General features: G+C 44.5%; 2 protein-coding genes across 17 annotated transcripts in view; one reads left to right on the forward strand and one right to left on the reverse strand.

Moving 5' to 3' along the window:
• Positions 1 to 15,128, forward strand: part of HERC3 (HECT and RLD domain containing E3 ubiquitin protein ligase 3) — a 47,939-nt gene extending 32,811 nt beyond the window's left edge. For 2 of the 10 annotated variants that reach the window (XM_061374707.1, XM_061374734.1), the window contains 10 exons: positions 1,041 to 1,064; positions 1,152 to 1,241; positions 3,691 to 3,861; positions 4,430 to 4,573; positions 5,914 to 6,080; positions 7,192 to 7,258; positions 9,031 to 9,113; positions 11,885 to 12,068; positions 12,666 to 12,768; positions 13,641 to 15,127. In XM_061374707.1, coding sequence (XP_061230691.1) covers positions 1,041 to 1,064; positions 1,152 to 1,241; positions 3,691 to 3,861; positions 4,430 to 4,573; positions 5,914 to 6,080; positions 7,192 to 7,258; positions 9,031 to 9,113; positions 11,885 to 12,068; positions 12,666 to 12,768; positions 13,641 to 13,849 — 1,242 coding nt within the window. In that variant the 3' untranslated portion in view covers positions 13,850 to 15,127. Of the gene's footprint in view, positions 1 to 139; positions 970 to 1,040; positions 1,065 to 1,151; positions 1,242 to 3,131; positions 3,661 to 3,690; positions 3,862 to 4,429; positions 4,574 to 5,913; positions 6,081 to 7,191; positions 7,259 to 7,786; positions 7,874 to 9,030; positions 9,114 to 11,884; positions 12,069 to 12,665; positions 12,769 to 13,640 lie in introns of those variants that run through there. The other 8 variants (XM_061374716.1, XM_061374725.1, XR_009728671.1 and 5 more) reach the window with 8 other exon arrangements.
• Positions 15,129 to 18,825: 3,697 nt separating this feature from the next.
• The window catches only part of FAM13A (family with sequence similarity 13 member A), a 134,363-nt gene continuing 128,046 nt past the window's right edge, over positions 18,826 to 25,142 (reverse strand). For all 7 annotated transcript variants that reach the window (XM_061374618.1, XM_061374627.1, XM_061374636.1 and 4 more), the window contains 3 exons: positions 24,438 to 24,634; positions 23,644 to 23,745; positions 18,826 to 22,670 (listed from right to left, as the gene is read on the reverse strand). In XM_061374618.1, coding sequence (XP_061230602.1) covers positions 22,544 to 22,670; positions 23,644 to 23,745; positions 24,438 to 24,634 — 426 coding nt within the window. In that variant the 3' untranslated portion in view covers positions 18,826 to 22,543. The remainder of the gene's footprint in view (positions 22,671 to 23,643; positions 23,746 to 24,437; positions 24,635 to 25,142) is intronic.

Here is a 25,142-nt window from a genome sequence, read left to right on the forward strand (position 1 = left end):
ATTATTCATGTGATTTTCATTCAATCCTTGCACAAGGGGATTAATTCAGTCACTGGATCCTTTTAATGTAATCAAGACCTCAGGAGCCAAATCCTGTATTCTAAAATTATAATTTTTACCCTTTACTTCTGCTGTTTAGGCAGGTATTGTGAATAATGTAGCCAGTGATCTTAAAATGTTGCTCTGTAAGAGGAGGCAGTATGGCGTTCTGGCTAGGGGACTGAACCAAGACTCAAGAGATGTGGGTTCTATTCCTGGCTCTTCCAGTAACCTGCTGGGTGATCTTGGGTAAGACCCTTCACCTCTTTTATGCCTCACTTTCTCATCTGTAAGAAAGGAGATAACTGAACTGAGGGCTGGAATATGCTGTGTTAGGAACCCAGTGAGATAGGTTAATTATAGCAAGGAAAGGGATCCTGAGTGAGAGAGAACACCAGAAAACACCTGCCAGGGGATGCTGCAACAGTGAAAGCTGACTGTAGCAAGAATTCTTGTGTGTGCTTTCATGAACTTTCTAAATGTTGTGTATGTTGTGTTCCTCATCCCCTGCTTTCCATCATGTAAATAGTGCTGCTCTGTGCTTAATTTTAGTGAGCAGAACAATAAAATAGTGACTCAAATTTATGTAACAGCAACAGTTAAAAATGCATTGATGTGGCTAATGAGAGAAGTGATTTGCATTGCAGGAGTGGTCTTGCATTGTCTTCTTGTGGCCTTATCTCTTCTGATTCATATTGTCTCTGCCTTGGGGGTTGTTTTCTTGTTTGTCTTCATAAGAGTAAGTTTCAGCTATGGCAGGCTAGCACAGGCTTCTGTGCCGGTTAGTCTTCTGAGTAATATTTGGTGTTCAGGTTTTGAATTGAATTTGTGGTTTTCTTAAGGAGGAAGTTCACATGCTTGTCTTTAAGAGGGGGGAAAAAGAGGTTGTTGGTCCTAGAGGAGAAAATTTTCTTTCGGTCACTTTTGAACTTCGAGCCAAAAAACACAAGACCCAAAAATCAAAAGTAAAAGATTTTCATATTTCTATTTTTCTTTCACAGAAAGTCAGACCATCTATCATGCAGGTAAGGAAATGTTGTTTTTATTACTCTTTCTTAAAGAAATGCTGTGGAAGCTGTAGATAGGAACCAGTCTGCCTGCCTTTCTTGCAGGATGCTGTGACACTCTGTTCTTATCCTTTCATCTTTGATGCTCAGGCTAAGACCAAGATGTTACAGACAGACGCAGAACTACAGATGCAGGTAATGCTTCTCTCTCCCATTTTACCTGCGCCTTTCTGTGGTGGAAATATAAGCTTTATAGGGGAGGAGTACTTACGTATTTAGGATAATCCAAGGATGCAAAGTAAGGTGAGGTCTCTGTTAGAGAAACCTGTAAGGCTGGAATAGTAGACAAGCCTTCAGATAAGTGGGCACTTTTACAAGTTTCTGCCTGTGCAGAAGTGAGGGTTGAAGAGGTGTTCAGCTCCAGCACCCTTACCCTGTAGGTGGCAGCCAAGCCAGCTGACAGCCAGGCTGTGACAAGGACAGCTCACTTCTGTGCCAATGTAAACCTCCCAGTGCCAGGCATTGCTCATGCAGATGCCTCCTGAGGGGGGTGAAGCACTGGGCACTAGTCCCTCATCCAAAGCATCTGAGGTTTGGGACTCATCCTCTGTGACATGAGCTGGCTGTGGTTGATGGTTGACAGGTTCCTTCAGGGTGAGAAAATGTCATCACATTTACTCATGGCCATGTGTCATGAAAGGGAGTGGTTTAGGTCAACTAAACAACCACTGTAAAAGGTATTGTCAGAAACAAGCTTTAATGTAAATTTGTAAAACCACAACAGTGTTCAGTGGCAAGGTTTACCCTATTACTTACTGCATGGGTAATAAATATAAAGGAAAAAACAAATTAGGATCAGTTGAGAGACATTTATACAAAGTCTGGAATGAGAAGGGGTAAGGGAGAAGTGCAGTTGCAGCTGTATTCAGTCTTAGGCTCAGACTCAGTCAACCATTTATGTCTAAAGGATTTAGCAACACTTAATCATAGCGACACTTACATGTTAGATTAACCACTGATCACCTATAAACACAACAATAACAGTATTATAGATTTGCTAAAGTAGCAGGTATATTTGTTAGAGGGTGTTCAAGTCAATAGACACAGGTATGTATAGGCAGATGCACAAAGGTAACACACACAAACAGAGATATGTATGTGTGCGTGTGTGTGTATATAGGTATGCCTATTAAAACTTGCCCTCAAGAATCAGTGGAATACTTACATCTAGTGCCTTTTTGGCATTTCTCAGCAGAAGGGGTTTGAGCCTCGAGTAGCGGAGATATCAGCCCAGGTCCCATCATCAGTCAATGATCCTCTTGTAACTTGACAGTGTGCACTCTGAGAGTCATCCCACTTGGAGGGAGGTACTGATGCAGCCCGCTGTGGTCCAGAATAGCTCAAGGGGTCTCATTTAGCACCACTGTTTATACGGGCATGAGATGGTTGGCTTTAGTCATCAGTAAATTCACGCGGAGCATTCAGATAAGGAATGTTCCAGGGCTAAAAGGGGAATTATCCCCACTCTCATCTCCCACACTGGAGTTCTGGTATAGGTTATGCTGCCCTTGTCTTAGCCTTGCAACAAGAGTTCCTTATACAGTTAAGGGATGCTTATCACCAAGCTCTTGTAAAAAGAGAAGTTATTGAAATCATAGAACAGGTTCAAGCAGGCTGAGGTTAGGGGTGATGCACCACCACACCATGGTGCTGGTTCCATGTAATACTCATCTCTTAGCTTTTCTGTGGCTGCTTGAACACATAGGCTGGAGCAAGGCAGAGGAGGCTCAGCCTACACCACTCAGAAGCTATAATCACCTCCTGCTTTCATTTTGTCACCCTCTTGGGTACCTCTTCAGATGCCCAGTTTGTGAGTAGCATGCTGCTGTGAGGAGGGTATCTACCTTATCTTACCAGGACAGCAGGCTGGTAAAGGTTTCATTGCCGTGAGAGATAGGATCTTTATGAAGGCAACCACTTAAAAGCCAAAGAAAACAGTACTTCTGTGAGTGCTGGAATGGGGGAAGCCTGGTTTCCAGTGGATTTCTGTCTCAGGTTTAACTGACTTTTAAGCTGAATTTACAGACGTGAATTTGCCATTTACTATGGGCAATGCGTGAGAATGAGTATACCATGTATGGTGAAAGCTTTGACTGGACATTGTGCCTTATCTGACTCCAGAAATTCCATGTAGATGAGAGCTCTGAATTGCATGTGAAGTGTTTCCTGATGCCTTGACAGGTGTGGTTGTCAACAGGCTCCTTGGTTGTAACAGGGCTTTCCTTTGTGGACTCTCTGGCTCTTACCAGGGTGTGTTCACACTGAGTTTCTTGACTCAATAAGGGCATGAATAAGACCTCTTTTCCCCAACCAGCTGCCTAATTAAAAAAATATTCAGGAATTTAGTATCTTGGTTGTTCAAATCTGGTGAATCTGTCAGTGGACTCAAAAGGTGTTGGTGTGGGAAATGGTGAAGGACATACAGACACACACTTGTACAGAGTGAGCGTGCAGTCCTTGTACCCTTGGGAAACAAAAGAATAAGGATAAAAAGAACACCAGGCATATAACTATTAACTGGTTTCCTTTCATAGGAAGAGAGGAGCTGAGCAGCAGCTGTTTCTCACCTCTCTCTTATTTACAGGTTGCAATAAATGGTGCAAATTTGCAGAATGTCTTCATGCTTCTCACCCTGGAGCCTCTGCTGGCCAGAAGCCCTTTCCTGGTTCTTCATGTTCGCCGGAGTAACTTAGTTGGTGATGCTTTAAGGGAGTTGAGCATCCATTCAGACATTGATTTGAAAAAGCCTCTTAAAGTAAGTTTTCCCCACATCTTTTAGCACCCTCTTGTCCCGCTGACATTTCTGCAACCTTTCAGCCATTTCCCATTACCACTTCACCAGTGCACAGTGGCTTCTCCATAGGTGCAGCACACAAGGACACTTGATCTAATCAGTGCAAAGGTTTAGTCTTTCTCCTCTCTGGCTGCTGGAGTGTTTACTCTTTTCCTGGTGTGCCTACTGTATAAGGGGCAGGGAGGAGCATTTCTATAATATTATGCAGTCTCTTATTTTGCTCTTCTGCAGGAACAGGCCTCTTACAATAGGACACATTTTCTCCCTGAGAGGGTGCTACAAAATTTATCAGCTGCTGTCCTGTTGATGCTTCAGTTGTGGGGAAGGTGGTTATTTGTGATTTGCATAAGGAGTTAAACACTTTAAAAATACCTGATTTCCCCCATTCCCTTTCCTTCCCTACAAGCATAGCGCTGAAACAGGCTCATGGGTTGGAGGAGGTTTGGGCATGTTAGACAAATTGCTTTATGCGTGCTCCTAATCATTTACTCAGTACTGCAACCCTGTTACTGACCTGCTTTTTCTACAGGTCATCTTTGATGGTGAGGAAGCTGTTGATGCTGGAGGAGTGACAAAAGAATTTTTCCTCCTGTTGTTAAAAGAACTCCTCAATCCCATCTATGGCATGTTCACTTACTACCCAGAGTCAAACCTGCTGTGGTTTTCAGACACGGTAAGCCCTTGCCTTCTGTATGTGCAGGTTTAAATAATACGCTGCATTTGAATGACAAGAACGTTAGTGGCAAGCTGGGAAAGAAATTATCTTCCCCTCATTTTCCACCCACAATATGGTGCGAGCTCTATTTTCAGTGAGTGTAGATTAGTATAGGTCCATTAACTTGAGTAGAACAGTGATGATGGTGCCTGCTGAGGAGTTGGCTCTTTCTCTATTCTTATCTCATAATAAAACTTGCATTAAGTATCATATGACAGTTACAGAACTCTTATGATGGTGAATGTGACAGTCGTGCTATTTTACAGAACGAGAGGTCATAATGGCATTAGATTCTGTGCTTCCATTGCTGTTCACGCAATTGCAATCCACCACTTAATCATGTATCACCATCACCTTCAGGGTCTAAACTTGTTAATGCTTTATGTGAGTAACCTCTTAAACAGCAAGAAACATGATTTGTAGTGAAAGTTAGTTGTGTTTGGAAGAGTGTGGAGTGCATGTTCTGTACCTGTCGGATAGCATTATGCTGGAGATGGTGGGTTATGTCCTTTTTTTGCTTCATCTTTCTAGACAGCAAGATGGAAAATGATGTCATTCTTCCCTTAAGGTGTAGCTGCCCTGGTGGGGTTCTTTTTAGTTTATTTGTTACATTTAACAAGGAGGGAAATTACATGGTACTACTCTGTAATGTATACAGAGTATTACAGAGCAATTACTCCTCATGTTAATGCTATAAAAACAACAACTCTTTTGACACTAAGAATAATGTCACTGTAAGCACTAAAAATGATTCACATATTTACAACATTTAAGAAATACAGGCAGCCAGTCTGTGACTGACGTACTCAGGGTGAGGGTAAATATACAAAGGAATGAAAACCATTACCAACACCTATGTTGGTGTATTTGCCTGGTTGGCACTTTGGTTAAACTTAAGCTTTTAATAGAAAATAGGATGGGCTATAGGGAGGGAATTGTTAACACAGTTTCTTGCAGTACATAGAGAGCAAACTTTGAAGGTTTGTTAATGTCTAAATGCAGAGGTATGTAAAACAGAAATAAAAGGCTGGTAAGGTGGAAAGCAGCTGTTGCTGTTTCCACAACTAATCATGGCTTACAAAAGCAGTAGGGATGGGTTTCTGAATCTTCATTTCTGTGCTATGCTGCAGCAAGGAATTCACAACCAAACTGGGACCTGATGGGGCTCTCTGATGTATAATTTATCTATTTACTTATTTTTCCCAGTTGGAAAAGCAAGGGCTGGCTTCTTAGTGCATGGAGGAAAAAGTACTGTGCATTGACCAGTCTCATTAGGATTTATCTGTGTGGTTTTGCAGTGTTTTGTAGAACACAACTGGTTTCACTTGATTGGCATCATATGTGGTCTCGCAATATACAACTTCACAGTGGTAGACCTTCACTTTCCCTTGGCTCTGTACAAAAAACTCTTGAATGTGAAGCCCTGCCTAGAGGATTTGAAGGAGCTATCCCCTACGGAAGGAAGGTATGAAAACCAGAGCTTGCAGCCTTTCTGGGAAGAAGACTGTCCAACTGAGAACAAGTAATGCCAAACTGGGTGAAAGCTTTTCAATGTAGTATCTCCCGATCCTTTTAAGCAACTGATTAATTTAGGGGGCTGTGATGCTAGCAAAGTACGTAAGTGGGTGGTGAATTTCATGTAAGATTTCTCCTCTTCCACGTGCTGTCGGATCCATCTGCTTAGACTCTAACCTCTGTACCTACCTTCCTGACCCTCAGAATAAAGAAACACGGGCAAAAGATTCCTACCACACTTCTTTGAAAATAGGGGCTGAGGGCCTGTCCCTCCACTCTGATTGCATGCATGATCCCAGATCCTAGCCTCAGCCTTTCCTGCAAATCCGCTGCATTTGTCATGTTGTATGGGAATTGTGTGTAGGATGTGAACTGTTCCCTCCCCGAACCAGAGTAACTCTGACCTGATTCCATGCCAGAAAGAAGGAAGTGGAATGATGGAACAACTTTTTCTGAATGGTGTATTGAATCCGTTTTGCCTGTTTCCGTGGGGATATTGGTTCCCTCTGACACTGAGAGAAGATCCCAGTGTCTGACTACTGTCTTTTTTTTTTTCCTTCTGAGCTGGTGTCCAATTTATCAGCACAAAGTGACAGCTGTTAAACAATGATGAAGTAAAATGCTGGGAAGACAGCAGCAGGATTGTGAGGGATAGCAGAATATTTTCTTCCTAATGGGGATGCAGATATAATCCACCACCCTCTCCATTCCCCTCAGACTTTTATGTAGGGATGGCAAAAATATCTAGGAGTCAATAAGAACTAAAAATGTAATTCTATTCTAAGGCCAGGACCATTAAAGGGGATCCAGGTATTAGGTAGGCATGGACTATACTGATAATTTGTGTGGTGTGGTCTAGCCTTTATCCTGCTTCTAACAAAGCACCTTTTTATTTGAGGTCTATTTCTTTCTTACCCCTTCGGGTGACTTGGAGAGTCTCTTGCAATCCTATTACCCAGATGTGATGGTCTTTCTTTGCTTTTGCTGAATTTCTTTTCCCTTTTAGGTGTATGACTCTTTGAATCTCTGATATATTTTTAATTTCCATACCTGTTATGTAGGAGTCTTCAGCAACTTTTAGATTACCCTGGAGAAGATGTAGAAGAGACATTCTGCTTGAATTTTACAGTAAGACACATTTAACATGTCAACTATGTGATTGGTATGATACAGTTGAAGCCCATTTACTTATTCATGTGTATTATGATTTATTCCAAACTGTGCCTGTAGCACGTACCCCATGCTAATGTTAAGTGTTAGTGTTAAAATTCTTTGCTGTCACTCCCTTGTTCTTTTGTATACAGTCACGAAAACTAAACCAGTAAGTAGATTAAGCAGAGTGGTTTTCCAAATAGCCGTGACACTGTGGCACGTGGCTTAAATGTCAGTGGCCAACTTCTCACACTAGCCAGTGAGAAGATTCCTAAATTCCCTTTGAAAATGGAAGTTAGGCTTTGGCATCACTAGGCGAAGTCTTGAAATACTGATACTGTTTAAAATTGTCCTTGCTGTCTTAATACTTTTCAACTGAACGATTTTTAGTGAGTGCACTTGGTCAGACTTAGAAACGAAATGCTAGAGGCTGTTGCTCAGGGACATGCTGGGGAAGTCAGCTTTCCTGTGCTACTATGGCAGTAAAAGTACTTTTTTTCCTAGCTAGTAACCTAGATGCAATAGATTCTATTGCACAGTGGAGAGTCCCCGAAATTAAGAGTTCGATCCTGATGTACACTGGAATATGAGGTATGTCTCTCAACATGTGTAAATATTTAGAACTTCATAGAGATATGGCATCCTTATTCTCCAGGCTGTGTTTTCCTCTGACTCAGGCAAGGTAGGGCTTCCATGTTTCAATGTCTTTCCTTTAAAGTCCTGACGCGCTAACAGGTTCTGAGTGATGTGTTCATTTTGAGCTTGGTCTGAGGTCTTGAATCTCTGTTCAGGGCCTGCCTGGGGTAAAAACAAGGTACCAGGAAACTGCTACACACTATGAGGAAAATCCTTTCTGAGCAAGGAGAGTGGTTCCCATTTCTTTGTTTCATAAATGAGAGCACATAGTCTCTTAGATCAAACTTAAATCTGGAGTGAGTCAGACCGGGGTCTGACTGTGTCTCATGCAAGTCAGAGCTGCAATTCAGGAGGAGGTAGTGAAGCCATAACGATGATAATGCAGACTGTGTAAAAAGGAATACAGTTGAAGTAATGCAAGATATTTTCCCCTGCATTCTCTTTTCCTAAAAAAGGGCATTCTTACTCTCTTTCTTGCACTACATGCTGCATAATACATCAAGACATACAGATATATCTGCTAAAACTTAGAAATGAGTAATAACTGATATCCCAAACTTTGAAGTGAACTCATCTTGCATGCCAAAATCTGAGCCTCTTTTGTTTATGCCAATTTGAAAATTGACCTTTTTGCCTTTTTTTTTCCATGTGACCAATTTTATGTGTACAGAATCTGCGTGTTTGTACTGGTGCCAGCCTAGGCCAGGTGAAAGCAGGAAGCTTTCTGTGGGCATGCCATCTTGCAGCAAGTGAGGATGAACAAACCTGAGATTTTATTACAAAACAGGGAGTCGTTTTTATTGCCAGAGCATGTGGGCTTAGTGAAATACAGGATTTTTTAATTTTTCATAGCAAATTTACCTGAAAGAATAACTTTTTTCTTTTCTGAGTTTGCAATTTAGACTCAGTACCACTCCTACAGCAAATGTAAGTGATAGAAGGTGGTGAAGCTCACAGGCCTTGGAGCAGAGAAAGTGTTCTGTATATGCCCTTTTTTTCTGGTTCACCCTTCACATATCGGTCACCAGCTGTGAAAGAGAACTCTGATTCTTTCTGCAGGCGTATGGCCTGAAAAGTACTTCTGGTAAAATGAGTTTTCTGGTTTTGTATAGATCTGCAGGGAAAGCTATGGTGTGACAGAGCAGAAGAACCTGATCGAAGATGGAGATAGAATTATGGTGCAGAAGGACAATAGGTAAGTGGGGCATATGTGGGGATGGGCTGTTATGCACAGGGAAGGTGGGTGCCGTGCCATAGAAACTTATATGTGAGGTGAAATGTGGGAGAGGTAGAAGTCAGTGTGAACAAATTCTAAGACCAGTTGTTTAGAAGTTACTGGGTGCCAGCGGCACTCGAATAAAAAGCAAGTTTTTGTCACCTTTCCACCAGTGTTTGGAAGTGTCCCACATCCTTTTGGATGGGCATCTTCCCTATGAAAGGCCTTCATATAGACCGTTGGCAGTTTTCTCATGCTAAATAAAGATTGCAACGTGATTTGGGCCCTTGAAGGTTAATCTCCCTGATGGTTTAGAAGGGAACTGTATGTGATCAACAAAAGTGAGCCTGGCAACTTGTTTATACTGTTAATCCTGGAGCCGGAAACACTTTCCCTTGACTATGCCTGACAAAGGACCACCATCCCTGATCAAAGTCATAAGGCCCTACTGTACATAGATGCCTTTCTGTTTGACTGAACACCTGAGAGCTATTACTAGCACAGCTACCATTTCCCTCCTTTTTTTTCCAGCTGCTAAACTATTTTCTTCTCATAATCCTGTAATTGGATTTCAACAAATGCCTTTATTACTTGAAGCAGTGTTCACATTCTTGCTCTGCTGGCAAAACACTGTGATCCAGTGACTAATCAACAGCATGGTCAGGGGCTTGTGCTGGTAATGCTGAAGACCTTGCTGGCAAGCCTGGAGATGAAGTAATTTCCTATTAATCTGATTATTTTAAAGGGTTCTGATTGTGTCGAAAGCCTTACTGTAACAAAAGCTTTGTCTGTATTACCTTCTTACTTACTTTACTGCTGCCCAAAAGGGTGCACTTACATGGTTAAATAACTGCCTCCATGCAAAACCAGAATGGAGCAGTGTAAGTCTGTCTCCCTGCAAAGAGAAGATGGGCTTTGGTAAATAGAGAGAAGTTTAATCTACGCTTGTGACAATAAAGTCAAGATGACAATGCCAGTGATATACCCTTCAGGTTTTTAGGCTGGGCATGTAAACTCAAAAGAAAAACGGCCATTTTTATACTGTGTGCCATACCTGGCCTAGGGAGAGGAACAGAGATTGTAGCTAAGTGTTTGAGAGGAGTCCCCTGGGCTAGCTCCTGCAACTGTTTGAGTCAGGATAGGCAACAGAGACGAAAATCTTTAAGGAGAAAGGCTAGTGTGCAGCTCCACTGGCTTAACACATTCCAAATGCAATTGCTTTGTCTTGACTAACAGTTTTGAACTCAAGCTAACTTTTAAATCCAAGTCTAGACATGGCAATCAATTCACCTTACACTGCTTAATGACTTCCTCCACCCCCACATTTAGAGGCCAGGGACCAATTTGCTGCCCTTCTGGCCTGAATAGTTTGCTGTGGGTGTATCTTTGAGCACTGCCCTTCCTGCCTGAGGAAGGTTCACTGGGACCTGAGGAATGATTGGAAAATGCCAAGTAGGAAATGCCTGCATTTTCCCTTCTCCTTTGGAGTTCCTATGGGGTGTCACAGCATAAAATGTTCTTGATAAAGGGTTCATGACCGTAACAGCCAGAGAAATATTAAGCAACAGTTAAGTGTTTAATCAGCTTGGCTTTCCCTAATGCTCAGGTGACTGTCAGGAAAATGACAATAAAATGTGCTGGAAAGTAACTTGCCCTTTGCTATATGATTGATTTCTTATTCCAGTTTTCAACATTTATCACTCTGCTTCCTTACTCTTCTTTCTTACTTTCTCACCCACCCCTCACTGCTTTTGCATAGCACATGCATTGAGAATTCCCCCAGCAGAAAGTCAAAATAGTTCATTCAGCTGTGACCTCCTCAGCTAGAGGCTGAGATCCCAGATTCTGTGGTGTTCCCCAAGCTGTGTGCAGGTGCGAGCTGCTTTTGAGTGTCAGGCAAGAATGTCATTGCACAAATGGAATCCTAGTGTTGCACTCAGCTCATGGTGCTTGGAGATTAAGAAAGTAGAATAAAGTTGGTTAAGATCCTAACAAAACCCAGAGACAGGTTTTGCCACAGGTTTCTTGCCAATGGCTGCAGAATGTTGTTTTTATTTTAATGCTGTTCTTGGGAACCCTTGAAGCAAAGCAGGGAAGTCATTCTGAGAGGAGTCATTGGCTTTGCCACATACTCCAAATGCACAAGTCCTGTATTTATTTAACCCGTGTGTGAAGGCTGAAGAGGAGGTTTCTGTGCTGCCTAAGACTGTTTTCTTGCTCTGTAGTAAGGGGCGTTTCTTGACTTCTTTTGGTGGTTTTCTCTTTGGGACCAGGAGGGAGGGAGGGAATTGGCCATGCAGTTTTGGATCAAGAGCAGCATTTCCTCAGTCTGCCTCTAGGCTACAGCTTTGGCTTAGAAAGTGCTGAACTACTGGGAAGACTCACTGGGGACAGTCAGCGGGAGCTGCCTCTGAAAATTCACCTAACCAGGGCTCTGTGAGGCTCTTGGCTTTGGAAGTAGTAGTGGAACCACTGGGTGGGTTTATGGTAGTATAGAGCTTGTGCTGCTGGGGGACCTGCCATGCTGCCAGTGCCTGGGGCATAAGCAGGCATGTGCTGGTCCTTGCTGCCTCATACTTTGTCTGTGTTGCAGTGACTCAGCTCAGTGAGAGGAGGGCAGTGGGGTGAACCTGTTGGAGACCCATGTTTGCAAGACACATTACAGGCAGAAACAGGAAAACTTCATAGTGCTGCTGCTCAGGCATATGATTAAAGTGCTTTCCTTTGCCTGCTCTCTCTCAATGCACCAGGGAAGAATTTGTTGAAGCCTACGTAAATTACATCTTCAACCTCTCCATCCATGAGTGGTACACAGCCTTTTCCACTGGCTTCCTGAAAGTGTGTGGTGGGAAGGTCCTGGAACTCTTCCAGCCCACAGAGCTCAGGGCCATGATAGTTGGAAACAGTAACTACAACTGGGAGGAACTGGAAGAGGTAAAGCTTCCCTCTTGTCCTGTTTTGCTTCTTTTCCACAAGTACCAGGGTTGTACAGTTGCACGAGATGGGCACTCCCTGGGACATGAGATGTCTTCACGTTTAAATGCTCCTTGTACACCTTGTCATCATTCACATGAAAAGTGTCGTACTGTGCTCTCCTGCTACTGATGAAGCTCAGGGAGGAAATTCAGGGTGAGAAAGGACAAGGGAGAAGGAGTTCCATCTGCTGGTTTTAGGGATGAAACCTAAGACTGAAGGTGAAGACCCTGATTTTGTCTTTTCCCTACAGTGAAACTCACTCCACTGCACAAGAGCAAAAAGTGCACAGCCAAGGGTCCAGCCTGTGAAGCGAAACTCCAGGATTCCTCATGACATGTGTGATTATCTGAATACCTAGAGGCCTAATGCCTCTTCCATATATTGCTAGGAGAACCCTTTGTTGAATCTTTGATCCATACTATCGCCCTTGGCCTCTCCTGTGCTCCATTTTGTTACTGTCTGATGTCAGATACCAGAAGGGGTCAGGTCTGGGTTCTGCTGAGTCTTTGCTTTCTAGTGCCAGATGAAATGGTGTGCCTTCTGGTTTTCTAACAGAGTGCCATCTATAAGGGAGACTACACTGCAACACACCCAACTGTGAGAATGTTTTGGGAAACCTTCCATGCATTTCCCTTGGAAAAGAAGAAGAAATTCCTCTGTAAGTATCTTGCAGTGGTGCAGAGTCTCCTGAAAGTGAAGACTTAGGTGGGAGTGTCTGCAGAGCTCCAGGGTTATGGCATATTACATTAAGTGCTAGAAGGTAATCCAGCAATGAGCGGTTATCATCCTGAGTTATCTGCTAGTCAGGTGAGACCAAGAGAGGGAGAAAACATACTGTCTTTTGTGTTTGTTTTTACCCTTGGAATCACTGGGGGGGGGGGGTATATCTGTTGTGCAAAATCCAATGCAGTCTCTCTCAAGGGCATGCAGTATCCATCTGTTGGCACTGCCAGATGGTGAATTCATAGCAGCCCCCGGTGCCCATACTTCATCTGGTTCCTTCTGCAAGCGGAGCTGTCAGGCACTGCAGCACTCTTGTTAGGAGCAATGGGGCAGTGATAGGGTGTCAGCTAACTGGAGAAGCTAGTGTGTAATGTGTCAGGAAAATGAGAGCACATATTGGTGTGACAGGGTAGCAGATACCTCCCCTCCTCATGGTGGTCTCCAGCAAGGAGAACCCAGCCCTGGTCCCAGCACTGAGGTGCTGTGCCTGGGAGGGGTGGCAGCAGGGAGGGTGCCCCCTCTGCCTTTCCCATTGGACAAGCCCTGACTTTGCTCATTTTTATCCTGCCTGGGCCTAAGAGGGAGCTTTTAAAGGAAGAGGGCACTGTGGGATTTTCTCATCCATGCACCCAGTAGTGGCCTTGCTTCTTGCCTCTGCTCTTCTGCACCTCCTCTGTGAGGCCAGCCATGCCCTGTATGGAGTTCATTCAGCATTTCAGCCCCTCCAGACAGGTCCTGCAGCGTGGGTGGGGATGGAGTTTGCCTTCAGGTGCCTGAACTGCCCACCCTTCCCTCTGCTTCTCCCAGTGTTCCTGACGGGCAGCGACCGCATTCCCATCTACGGCATGTCCAGCCTGCGCATCGTCATCCAGTCCACCACCAGTGGGGAGCAGTACCTGCCCGTGGCACATACCTGCTACAACCTCCTGGACCTGCCCAAGTACAGCAGCAAGGAGATCCTCAGTGCCCGGCTGATGCAAGCCATCGACCACTATGAGGGCTTTAGCTTAGCTTGACTCATGTGGGAGAGGCACAGACACTTGGGTACGGAGGAAGAAAACAATGGGCTTGGCTTTATTTTTGTAAGGGAATGGATCAGGACCTTGGAGGGGAAGATATAATTAGTAATAATAATAATAATAATAATAATAGATTGAGATGATGCAGTCTCAGCCTGATTCCCCCATCATTTTGTGGGGCTTCAACAGGGAGAGGCTGTTGCTCTTAATGTTCTCATCTGCTGAACAAAATTAGTTCAGTGGGCATTTTTGTTGTTTTCCTCCAACTGGACATCACTGCCCTCAAAGCACTTCCTTGTAGTTTGCTTTTATTGCCCCTACACACACACACTTACCTCTCCTTTTAATCAACTTTAAATATTTTGATGTTCCTTGCATTTAGGCTATGATGGAAATTGAGGATGAAATAGTGATCTCCTTTTTGAAAAGCTGTGATTTTTCCCTCCCCTCCACCCCCCTTTTTTCCTCCCTTTTTAAATGCAAGCTGGTTCTTGCTTGCTTGCTTCGAATAGGAATACCCTTCTGCCCTTTGCTTCTTGGTGGATGGTACTGGGCTGGGATGTCATTTGTGACCCCAGGGTGGTGTATTAGGGATGCTCTGTCTTTTTGCACCAGGCTCTCTCATGGAGAATGTGTTGGCTGAAGGGGTTGCTTGTTTATCCTCACTTGTCTCAAATTCCGTTTCCAAGCAGTGTCACCTTAAAGAAGCCTCAGACCCCTCTGGAGTGGGGTTTGTGTTCAGGCTTGTGGAAGGGCAAACCCTACCTGTAGTAACGGGTTTCTCAAAGTCCATCTCTCACATTGTGTTTGTAGCTGGGTAAGTCCCCAAGCCAGACACGTATGCTTTGCCAAGCCCCATTTTTCCACCTGAGCAGAGCTGTTATTCCAATGCAAGGTGAGGGGCTGCTCTTACCACTGCCACCTTTCTTCAGGAGTCACCTGTACATGTGTGTGAGTGTACGAGGTGTGTATGAGCTCTCCAGTCTCACCAAGTCACAGAAAACAAACAGGCATGAGATCCGCATTACAGGGATAACCCTAACTTTGGAGACTGGCTTTATTTTTGCAGCTGGGGTCACTTTATGTTGCTGTTGGAGAGGAGTCTTGTCACTTGACAGCTGTTTGGCTGGGTGGCCCTGAAGGGCAATCTTTATAAATGAGACTGGAAAGGTACAGGAGTATTGAGTGGGCAAAATCATTACCTAAACCTGTGCTGTAAGACTGGAGAGCCTTTATCCTCTCCCCCGCCCCAGTGTCGCCCTCTATTAAATGGAACTTTGAATGATTTCCTCCCCCCCACCTCATTTTTCAGGTCTTGATGTAAATCTCATTTTAAGCCTAGGGTGGTTTTGACATTAACTTGTTATTAGGACATAGTATTTATGCACCATGTTCAATAGACAGTATTGAACTTTGCACCTCGTAACAAAAGGTTTTAGGCTTCTGGGTTTTTTTAAGACAAGCTGTGGGTTGCACAGAGCCCCTCAGCCTCTTTCTAATGCAGCATTGAGGACAAATACACAATTATATCAAATGTTTATTTTCAATGTGTGTGTACAGAGTACAGTATTATGCAATAAATCTGATGTTTAATTCTGACTGAGTGGCTGCCTTTGTGGTGGGACACTGTCGCTGCTGACAGAGCAGGAAGAGGAGTTCTGTCTGCCTGTCCAGGCTCAACCCATCAGGCATGTCCTCAGTGGAAGAGGTATTGAGGGCAGACCTGGGTCTGTCAATCCCTGTCCTTCATCCCCACATCCTTCACGTTGCTCCTTCTTTCCTCATACCTCACAACACTGGAGGCCACCGAGGGTGCTCCAGGCTCCTCTGGCATCTGCAGGTATAGGCAAGGTGCAGGTTGGAGGCTGCCCTGTTAACCTGGGGAGCTGCCATTACCTGCAGCACTGTGAGACAGCATTAGTGTATGCAAGTATAGTTAATTACTAGTTTAATACAGGGCTTCCATCATTCGGGCTTATGGCTTCAGCATTCCTGAGCTTGTAAAGGAAGGGTGCTGCTCTCTTTTTCCTTCAGCCGTGCAGGTAAACACACAGCAGCTGGGTAGGATTAATGGGTGTATGTGCATAGTCCTGCTCTCTAGGAACACAATAAAGTGTGTGTACTTTGTGATCTGCATTGTATAATTGGGTAGTATCTACGCAGTTTTATAATAAGTATATACAGGATATATACTTTGTGTTTAGTGTCTTGTGCATATAGTGTATTGCATGTGTTGTATTACTGTAGATGTCTCTGTAATTATGCACAATATGCAGAAGTGTGTATGCTCTCATGCAATATATACATGCAAGTGTGTGCATAGTTACATTTATACCTCATGTACACATACACACATCTATTTTCCACTAGCAGATGTCAGTCATGTTCAGCTGAGAAGGAGGGGGCTAGGGTGAGCTCCCCTTCAGTGTGCACGCTATTATGCACATGCAGCTCAGGCCCTGCCTTGCACCTCATCCTGGGGCGGTGTTGTACTTGACTCAAGGCAGGGGTGAGTGAAATCACCGGGGCTTCTCCTCTCCACTGTGGCAAGAGGCAGCTCAAGGCCATGGGGACAAGGGCAGGGTGGTTGCTGATGCCCAGCCATGGGCGAGCAGAGCTCAACCACCGGTGGGCAGCAAGAGTCCCACGTGTAACAAACTGCCACCAAGCACCTGCACTCAAAATAGGTTTATTTCCCTGTTTGATACAAAATGTACACATAATGGTTGCTGAGCCTTTTACCTTAAAAGACACGCTGTAGATTCAGATTAAACTTGATTACGTAAATCATGTAAACGGACACAGGCCCTTGTTTGCTGAAGTTTCTGTAGCTGTGTATGGCCTACAAAGGGCTGCTTTTATACAGCAACTGCAGCCTGGAAAAAAGTGATTATTATGGTTTTTGTCAGACACAGCCCCCTTTCCCCCCCTGCCCTGTACTGGCTGCTGCACTCCGACCAACTGAAATAGCCAATATACACCGAGTTATTTGCACAAGTGTATCTTGTGTATTCATGTATCTGTATTCACATATGAATATATTCACATATCTGTGTGCTAGGAGATGGTTCACCACCTCATGCAGCTGTGCAAAGGGAGGCACAAAGATCACTCTAAACACTCCAGCAAGTGTCCAACACTTAGTGCTGCAAGTACCAGGAGAGGTTGGTGAGACTCACCTGCTCTCTCGATACCTGGAGACACTGCTCTACATCCTGCTCCAAGGGCAAGGGCTTCTCACATGGTTTTCCATGACTTTTCTTACTGTGGGGGCACCAAGGCACATGGGGTGGAGGGGGGCTGGTCACAGCCAATCTGTGTGTCTCACATTGGGCCTTGGATGCTGCATGCTGTGATGGGCACAGGCACCAGCACTTCAGTAAACCCCAAAGGAGAAAGGGGAAATCCTGCTTAGTGCCAGCCTGAGCCACGCACACTTTGCAGCACAGTTTCAGTCTTTCATCTTTTCCAAGAAGTGCTCTTTTGTCACTTTTCCAGCCGAGGCTGGGCCAAGTTCAGTACCCGGGCTGTGAAAAACCCCACAGAAATGGTGGTGTGCTGTTGAGCACTATTGCAAACCCAACAGCACTGCTGGCTTTCAGCCGCGCTGGGATTTCACTGACTGCACTTACAGAGAATGAGCTCCCTCGGGGTTTTTTCAGCACTTGTCTCTTCAATTTACCCTTTCACAGCTGGAGAACCGCTGTTGTTTGTACTGTTCAAATGTCTGCATGGGCAATCCCCTGCAGAAACAGAGCTGCTCTGACTGAACCCCCCAGGTAAGCCCTTACCAGCCTGTTGTCACATTCAGCATTAATACAGCTCGCCCCCTCTTGAGCAAGAACCACAGAGGCAGCAAAGAAAAACAACTGCAGAGGAGTGAGAGGGGTTTAGGTGAGACAGGCAGAGATTTCTCTCTCTACACAGAGATTGTGCAGAGTCAGAGCAGTGTCGCAGAGCACAAGGCAAAGGACTGTGAGCAGCTGAGTCCAGCAAGTGCTGGTACACGTACCGAGTTCATGTCTCATTCCAAGGGCTGTCCTCCCGCTGCAGCCAGTGAGGAAGATGGTTGTTAACTCCAGCAGCTACAGGGTCAGGCTCTGGCATGGTCTGTGCACACGAACCACTGCACCGCATCCCAAAGGCAAACGAACACGGTCACTTCCCAGCACACAACTGTGAAATCAGCCCAAACATGCAACAAGTGCAGGGCCCAGGTTTTGCTCCGGTTCTGCTGATGCTGTTGGTGCTAACAGCATTTGTTCTGGCAACGCATGCAGGGGACAGTGCTGGAATAGGCATCCTCTGCCAAACCAGAAGGTGCTTTGTAAGTGCACCCACTGGGATAAAGGGCCTTTTTGCCCTTCAGGAATGTGGTAGTGTCCAGAGATAGGCAGGAAGCGAGCTTCCCTTTCCACAGTGTTACCCCACACTAACATCACTTGTTACAGTTTCCAAATGTAAAATTAACTTCCTCATCTGCACATAAGCAAGCAAACCCCTCTCCTCCGCCTTGGCCCAGAGAAACCAGTCTTGACCCAAATTCCCTTCCCCACAGCCAGCAGCCCGTGCATTCCCCCTCCAGTAGATCTGGGACAGCAACAGTGAAGTAAGGTAGAGCACAAGCTGAAGCACAACTCCACAGCCTGTATGTACACCATGAACCAAACCCATACCGGTTGCCACCAGGAAGGCAAGGGCAAGAGCATAGCCCCAGTACGGCCCTGCTGACTGGCCACCATGTCAGCCCCAGCCCGGGCCAGCAGCAGGCACCGATGACCCCACCAACAGGGATGAGTTTCACCTCCAGGTACCATGGGGAACAGTCACAGGCTATATAGCTTGGCTCTCACCTTGGTGGCTTGCTTCAAGTACCAATGAATCACATGGATTTGCAAACATCTCCAAAGAGGATTCTCACCCTCTGAAACTTGCACATACCAGGAATAACAACCGATGTCTTAGCAGCATGATTAAAAGATAAGATGCTTTAATTTCATTGCCTTGAACATAAACATCCATTATTTGACTGTTTACTTGGGAGTAAACAGAATAAAACCAAATGCAACTTGTAAGAATAACAAGTTTTCCCTCTATCGTTAATTCTTGCAACCTCATTTTATCAACAACCCATTCATCATTACCATCATTTAACTGAACCACACCGATTTACTGTACCATAATGTGGTAACACACAGACACACGTGTCTGAAAGGGCCCCAGTGGATGGGAAGCCCAACAGACCATACTGCCGTCCTACAGGAGACAGTCTGTTCTAGTGACATGGAAACAGGTTGTCTTACACTCAACAGCTTATTTATATCACATAAAGTACATTTTTGTACAGTGCTTCACACCTTTTCAAACACACAGTCTTGTATTTAATGTCCTCCAATCAATAGTCACTGATGTTGACATAGACAAACCATCAAACAAAACACACAGATATTGACTTAGAGGCGTGTGGCAGGGCAAACATCCTCTCTGGCTATTTGTGGTTAGTGGGGAGTCAAATCATCTGGGGGAGATACAAAGACAACATTCTAGTGCTCAGGCCTCAGAGCCCTCCTCCTGTGCAAGCCTGGGAGAGGGGAGTCACATCATCTGCAAACTCAGGACAGAACATTGAGCATTTGTACATGTCTTTCCAGGACTCTGAGTTTAAAACTCATTTCTTCTCTACAACAGTCTTTCCTAGCAGCTCCCTTTGCAATCAGGCAGATGGTTTTAATTCTTCTTTGCCATAGGGATAGAATAGTTTAAAAAGAGAGATGGCTAGGTACGTGGTTTTGTTTGTTTTAATGTACAATCTCAGTTAAGGTTTTGTTTCTTTTAGCTTTCAAAGTTCAAAAATAGAAACTCTCTAAAGTGCATTAATTGTACTTACATTTCATATAAACTATCTGAACTCTAGCAATAGACCATGTAAACAGCGGTAACTGAGCATCAGAAAATGCTACAATCTCATCAGTTTAAAAATAGAATGGACTGTTCCCTACGTATTCATTTATCAAGATTTGTCAGGGGCAAAACCCAGCAAAACAGATAATTTATCAGTACACAGTGCAAACAGGCTTTAAAAAGTAAGCAAAGAAAACATATTCCTGGGAAACCTTGGCTGCTGGAAAGATGCACGGCTATGAAAAAGGGCAGAAACTGCTTCTCTTGTCCATATAAAGATGTCCAGGCCCAGATTCAAGTGTTTAGTCCATCATCATTCAGCAAAATCCCAAATGAAGACCAGCTTGAGGCACACACTCACCACCCATGTTTTTGCTTTGCTGAACCGTGCCTGAACAATACAAAACTGAGCCAACATACCTAAGGTATCTAGGGAGAGCCGACTATGATCTCCGAGAGGAAGAGTCCGTAAGAGCAGGCTGAAGTACAAAGGCACGGCTCTGATTTCGTGGGCTGCCCTGTGTTCCAACAGGGGTTTACCCTGGTCAGGCTTCCCTTCCAGTCAAACATCTCCAAATGACGCTTTTGCACCCGTCTGTCAGCCCAGTTACCACATCCAAAGGCTCAGTGTTGCAGAGGCAGAGCCTCACATCTCCCAGGTGATGGGAACTCAGTACCTCTGGGAAGCCAAGCCCTAGGTCAGCACACAAGTTCTCAGGACTCTTTGGAAATACAAAGTTCAGCCTTCACTGATATTGTATAGAACAGGCAACTCTGCAATCAGTAAAACAAATTAAAACCAAGCAAACAACCTTGGAGCCCCCTTCCTAAGTGCTTTCATTCATAATTAACACACATCATTGCCTTACTCATCCAGACTAGTAATGGGCATGTGCAAACCCACTTGGAGAAGGTTGCCTTTTGAAGGGTTTATGGGATTCTGAAGAGACCAAAACAGCACCAGTTTTGGCAAGGAATTAACCCAGCACATACAGCAAGTGGAAGGGGGTGAGTCTGAGTACCACAACTCAAACACATGTATTTATGAGCCCACTTGCACATGTAAAGGAAGGAGGAAAGTTGTTCTGGGAGTCTTCTTTTTGCCTCTTCCAGTATGACTTGCGCCAGTCCTGGCTACCATGACTGGCACTGTATTTGATCTCAGCCATTTGGCTTCTGCACTTCAGCTCCCCAGGGGGTCAATGTCAAAGAAAAAGCGTTACAGAAATGCTCTCTCTGGGACATGAGGGTCAAGCCCTGGCTCAGGGCAGACTGAGTGGATGCAGACAAGGCTCTGGAGTGAGAAGTGAGCCCAAATGGCCTGGGACTGCAGAATTGTGAGCTCTCAGCTACTTGGTGCATCCCTGACCTTGCCATCTTGCACTTCTTTAGGCAGCATCTGTTTGACACGAACCAGATGTCCATGACTTTCTGTTCTGAAAGTCAGAGAAGTTGTGGCTGCCCCATCCCTGGCAGTGTTCAAGGCCAGGTTGGACGGGGCTTGGAGCAATGTGGTCTAGTGGAAGGCTTCCCTGCCCATGGCAGTGGTGCAGACTACATGATCTTTGAGGTCCTTTCCAACCCAAACCATTCTATGATTCTTTATTTCATTCATAAATGAATCTGAAAACATTGAATTGTCAAAACCTACACCTGAGACACGGGCCCTTTCCACAAGCAGAGTGTGGCTCTAGGCTGTCAGTTCCCCACAGTATGCTCTGTGCTGGTATCCCACCTATACACACCGGGAAGAGAAGATCACCCCCTGTTGCCACCATAACAGTGTCATTGCTGCAGCCCAGAGTCTGACGGTGTACATAAAAGAACAAAATTTATGCTAGCAAGTACGCATGACACCCACACGTACTGTCCAGCTTAGACTCTTCTGTTTATCCCACATGATAAAGCACATGTCCTAATGGGGTGAGTCTTCCAGATACTTGACATCTTAAATAACTGATCAGCTACCAAAATCCTAACGGATTCTGACTTAAAGCTTTTAAAACCTCTTTTCTTCCCAATTGCCCAAACATGGTCATAATGTTACAGTATCACCTTCCAAGCAGAACAAGCCAGCAAGAACCTTGCTGCATAGCTCATTTTCTTTGCTATCCAGAGCAGATGTAGGTACTTTCTTCTACTTCAGCTGAATTGGCCATCAAGAAAACCCAACTCAAGCCTGGATAAAACTGTGAGTCATACCAGCTCGGGGTGATGACTGGGAGATTCTTGCACCATTTCTCTAGAGCAACAGAAAATGCTGGACTCCAAGCAGTCAGGTCAAAAGTCTGAGCAAATCTTTACTGTAGCTACAAGAGAACAGTCTTGGCACTATCTGGCCTGTGCCTTCACATCAGATCAGTCAGGGCACTTGTCTGTTAAAAGAAAGTAGAAGCTATTTGATGATTTAATCACTATTCATCCTACTGTGCCTCTTGCTATGATATCCTGGGGAGAAAAAAAATAGCATGGCTGGCTTTGATACTCTAAATATTACAGGATCTGTAAGCAAATCAAAACAGAAGGATCCCTTCAGTGCAGTCACTGAGTGCAGTGTCATGTCTCCTACGCTGGCAAACTCCATTCTGGGCATCAGGCCTGGAGAAAGAGTGGGCAACAGCAAGTGTAGAGAAAGCCACCTTTCCTCACCCTCCCACCTCTGGGAATGACCCATCAGTTCCCAGGGAGCTCCTCAGCTCTTCCCAGCCAGGCTCCCACTGCATCCACTTTACGCATTTGTCCATTTGGTGCTCTGTCCTCTTTGTTTACCGGCAAAAATAATCTTTTCCTTTACATGATCTTGGAGCTAATATCTCTTTTACTGATCAGGACCTCCAGCAGCCTCAGCTTGGCCTTAATCTGCTTGTATTCGTTGTATTCTTCAGCCATTGGAGTGCGGTCTTCTTTCTGCACATTCCTATGGGAGTGAAAGAAGATCATGAGAATTTCTGTGAGAGGACATCTTTCCTCAACAGCCTCTCTCTGTCCCCCAACAAGACCTACAAAGCAGCTCCTCTCCTCCACTTCCCTTCAGGGAACAAGAACTAAACTTTTCTCCTCTGAGGGGAACAAAGCAAGAAGGGCAAACAAACAGCTCAAGCATTCTTTGGGATGCTTGCACATTGAGGCTGAACACAATCCCATGGTTCCAAATGCAAAACCTTATCCAAAGCATGCCTTGCTTCTCTGAAATCACCAGCCTCCACACAACTGTTAAAAGAGCTATCTGAATGTCAGCCTGCTAGCATGGCAAAACAACATGCAGCTACTCCTGGCTGGGTACCACATCACTTATGTGAACAGGCATGAAAGGGGAGATGATATCTAATTAGATTTCTCTTAGCTTACATGAAACTTTTAAGTTTCCAATGATTTTACAAGCACCTCTAAGGATGATGGCTGGTGGCAAGAAACTAACAAGATCATTTGAGTATAAATATATTAAAACACTCTATTAATGAGGGGCGTTTTCTGAGAACAGTAAAGCCAGCCACAAGAAGAAATAATTGTTAAACTGGTGTCTGAATGCCTCAAGGACAAGCAAGAACAGGACACAATCTAAACATACATCATGAGGAAAATCCCCCATTAGTCTACCACTGGTCAGCTGTGCTAGAGGCAGCTGCATTATCACAATCTGTACTTTTGCTTCCCACTGGCTTGTCCTGAGACAAAGTTTTCAAAGAGGCTGTGGTCCCTGAAGTTCCTTGGTGAGGAGGAGAAGGGGAAGTAATCCATATTAATGGACAACTGTTACAAATGTGGGTAAACCACTGATGAAGCAATATGTAACAGTGAATTTGGGTAACTTTCCATATTTGGAGGTCTCTGTAGCTGCCAAACAGACTGAAAGTGGCTGAAGGACACAGAGACAGCTGAGGAATTATTACCTTCCATTCTGGCGGAAAAAATTATCTTCAAAGTCTCTCAATTTTTTTCTGATCCGCTTTTTCTCTTCCCTGACTTCTTGGAGCTGCTCTAACAGTTCAGGGCTGTTGGGTTTAAACATAAATGGGATCATACATATGTCCACAGCTGTAACGGGAAACACAGAGTAAATCTACAAATGTATGGTTGTAGGTATGCCAAGCAATGGAACTGATCCTCCAAGCAGCTCTGGCAACCTGATGTCACTTGCAACAAAAAGCACTCTGAATTTACTTCAGCAAAACAGTCATGGACTTAAGCTGAAGCCTCTAAGGAGGTCGAGTGTGAATTTCACAATTCACTGAACGGAACTTACTTGCTGAAGGTGAGTCTGATTTTTGTGACTTTTATGGGATCAAGATCCAATGGTCACAACTTCAGGCTACCCACCTACATGTGTTTGTATCAGACCTAGCTGCTTGAAACTAGCAAAGCTAGCTCAACATGACCTCTCCAAAACCTCAAAAACCTTCTAGAGTACAGGGTTGTTTTCATTATAAAGGCTTGCCACTGGTGAAGTGGAGCTACTATTTAGTGCTAGAATTCAAAAGATACAGAAGTCAAGCATCAGCTTCAGGACAAGGCAGTTTCTTTCCAAACCCTTTCATATGAGGGTCTATAGCATCTAAAAATAAAGCACAAAAACTTCTGACTCAGATCATAAATGTGAAAAAACATATCTAGACACTTTTCTGACAAATGAAATTCTATCTTAGCAAGAAAGAGCTTCTTGAAGTTGCCTGTGAATTCAACATACATGGATGCTTCATGGAGATTGGAAAGCCCCATATCCTGATTGCTCCTAGATGGCATCTTATCATCCACTGGCGAAACAAAGCCGTCAGCATCATCTTCTAGTTGATCCAAGAAGCTACGCACGTTGAAATCTGTTTTCATGGTAATTGTTAAATCTGGCTTCACATTGCTGTCCTCCTCAGAGCCCTCCTCTTCCTCCTACAGAGAGGGACAGAGCACCCCCATAACAGAACAGGTTACTGCTTCCCTTCTCAGAAACAGGTACATCCTTTCACCGCATGCACCGGGGAACGGGTATGAAAAGAAGTGGATAGGCAGAGCAAGCACTTCAATTGCCAAGCAATACAGACACCAGAAGACCATTAATAAGACACCCTATACCCAAAGCATGTCAGAGAAACTGCAAGCACAAACTCTTGGTGGCAACAAAACTGACTGAAAAATATCTGCGGTTCTTAGCAACCTGTTGCTGTGTTTAATTTATGTATTCTGATGTAAATAAAACCACTTACAGCCATTATGCATACTGTATAAAGCACACCAGCCATCTAAGTTTCCCTACAAATACACCTGGCAGCATACAGATTGCCAAGTTAAAACGTGAAATAGTCTCTCAATAGATGCAGCTCAACAGCTCTCTCTAATGGCTGAATTCAAGACCTCAAACGCTCATACAATGGTATCAATGAGCTCAGATCAGTTTTTC

The sequence above is a fragment of the Neopsephotus bourkii genome, unplaced genomic scaffold, assembly GCF_033783945.1.
Source record: "Neopsephotus bourkii isolate Nb327-2 ecotype Australia unplaced genomic scaffold, CSIRO-AGI_Nbou_v1 NB_168, whole genome shotgun sequence".
NCBI classification, from domain to species: Eukaryota; Metazoa; Chordata; class Aves; order Psittaciformes; family Psittacidae; genus Neopsephotus; species Neopsephotus bourkii.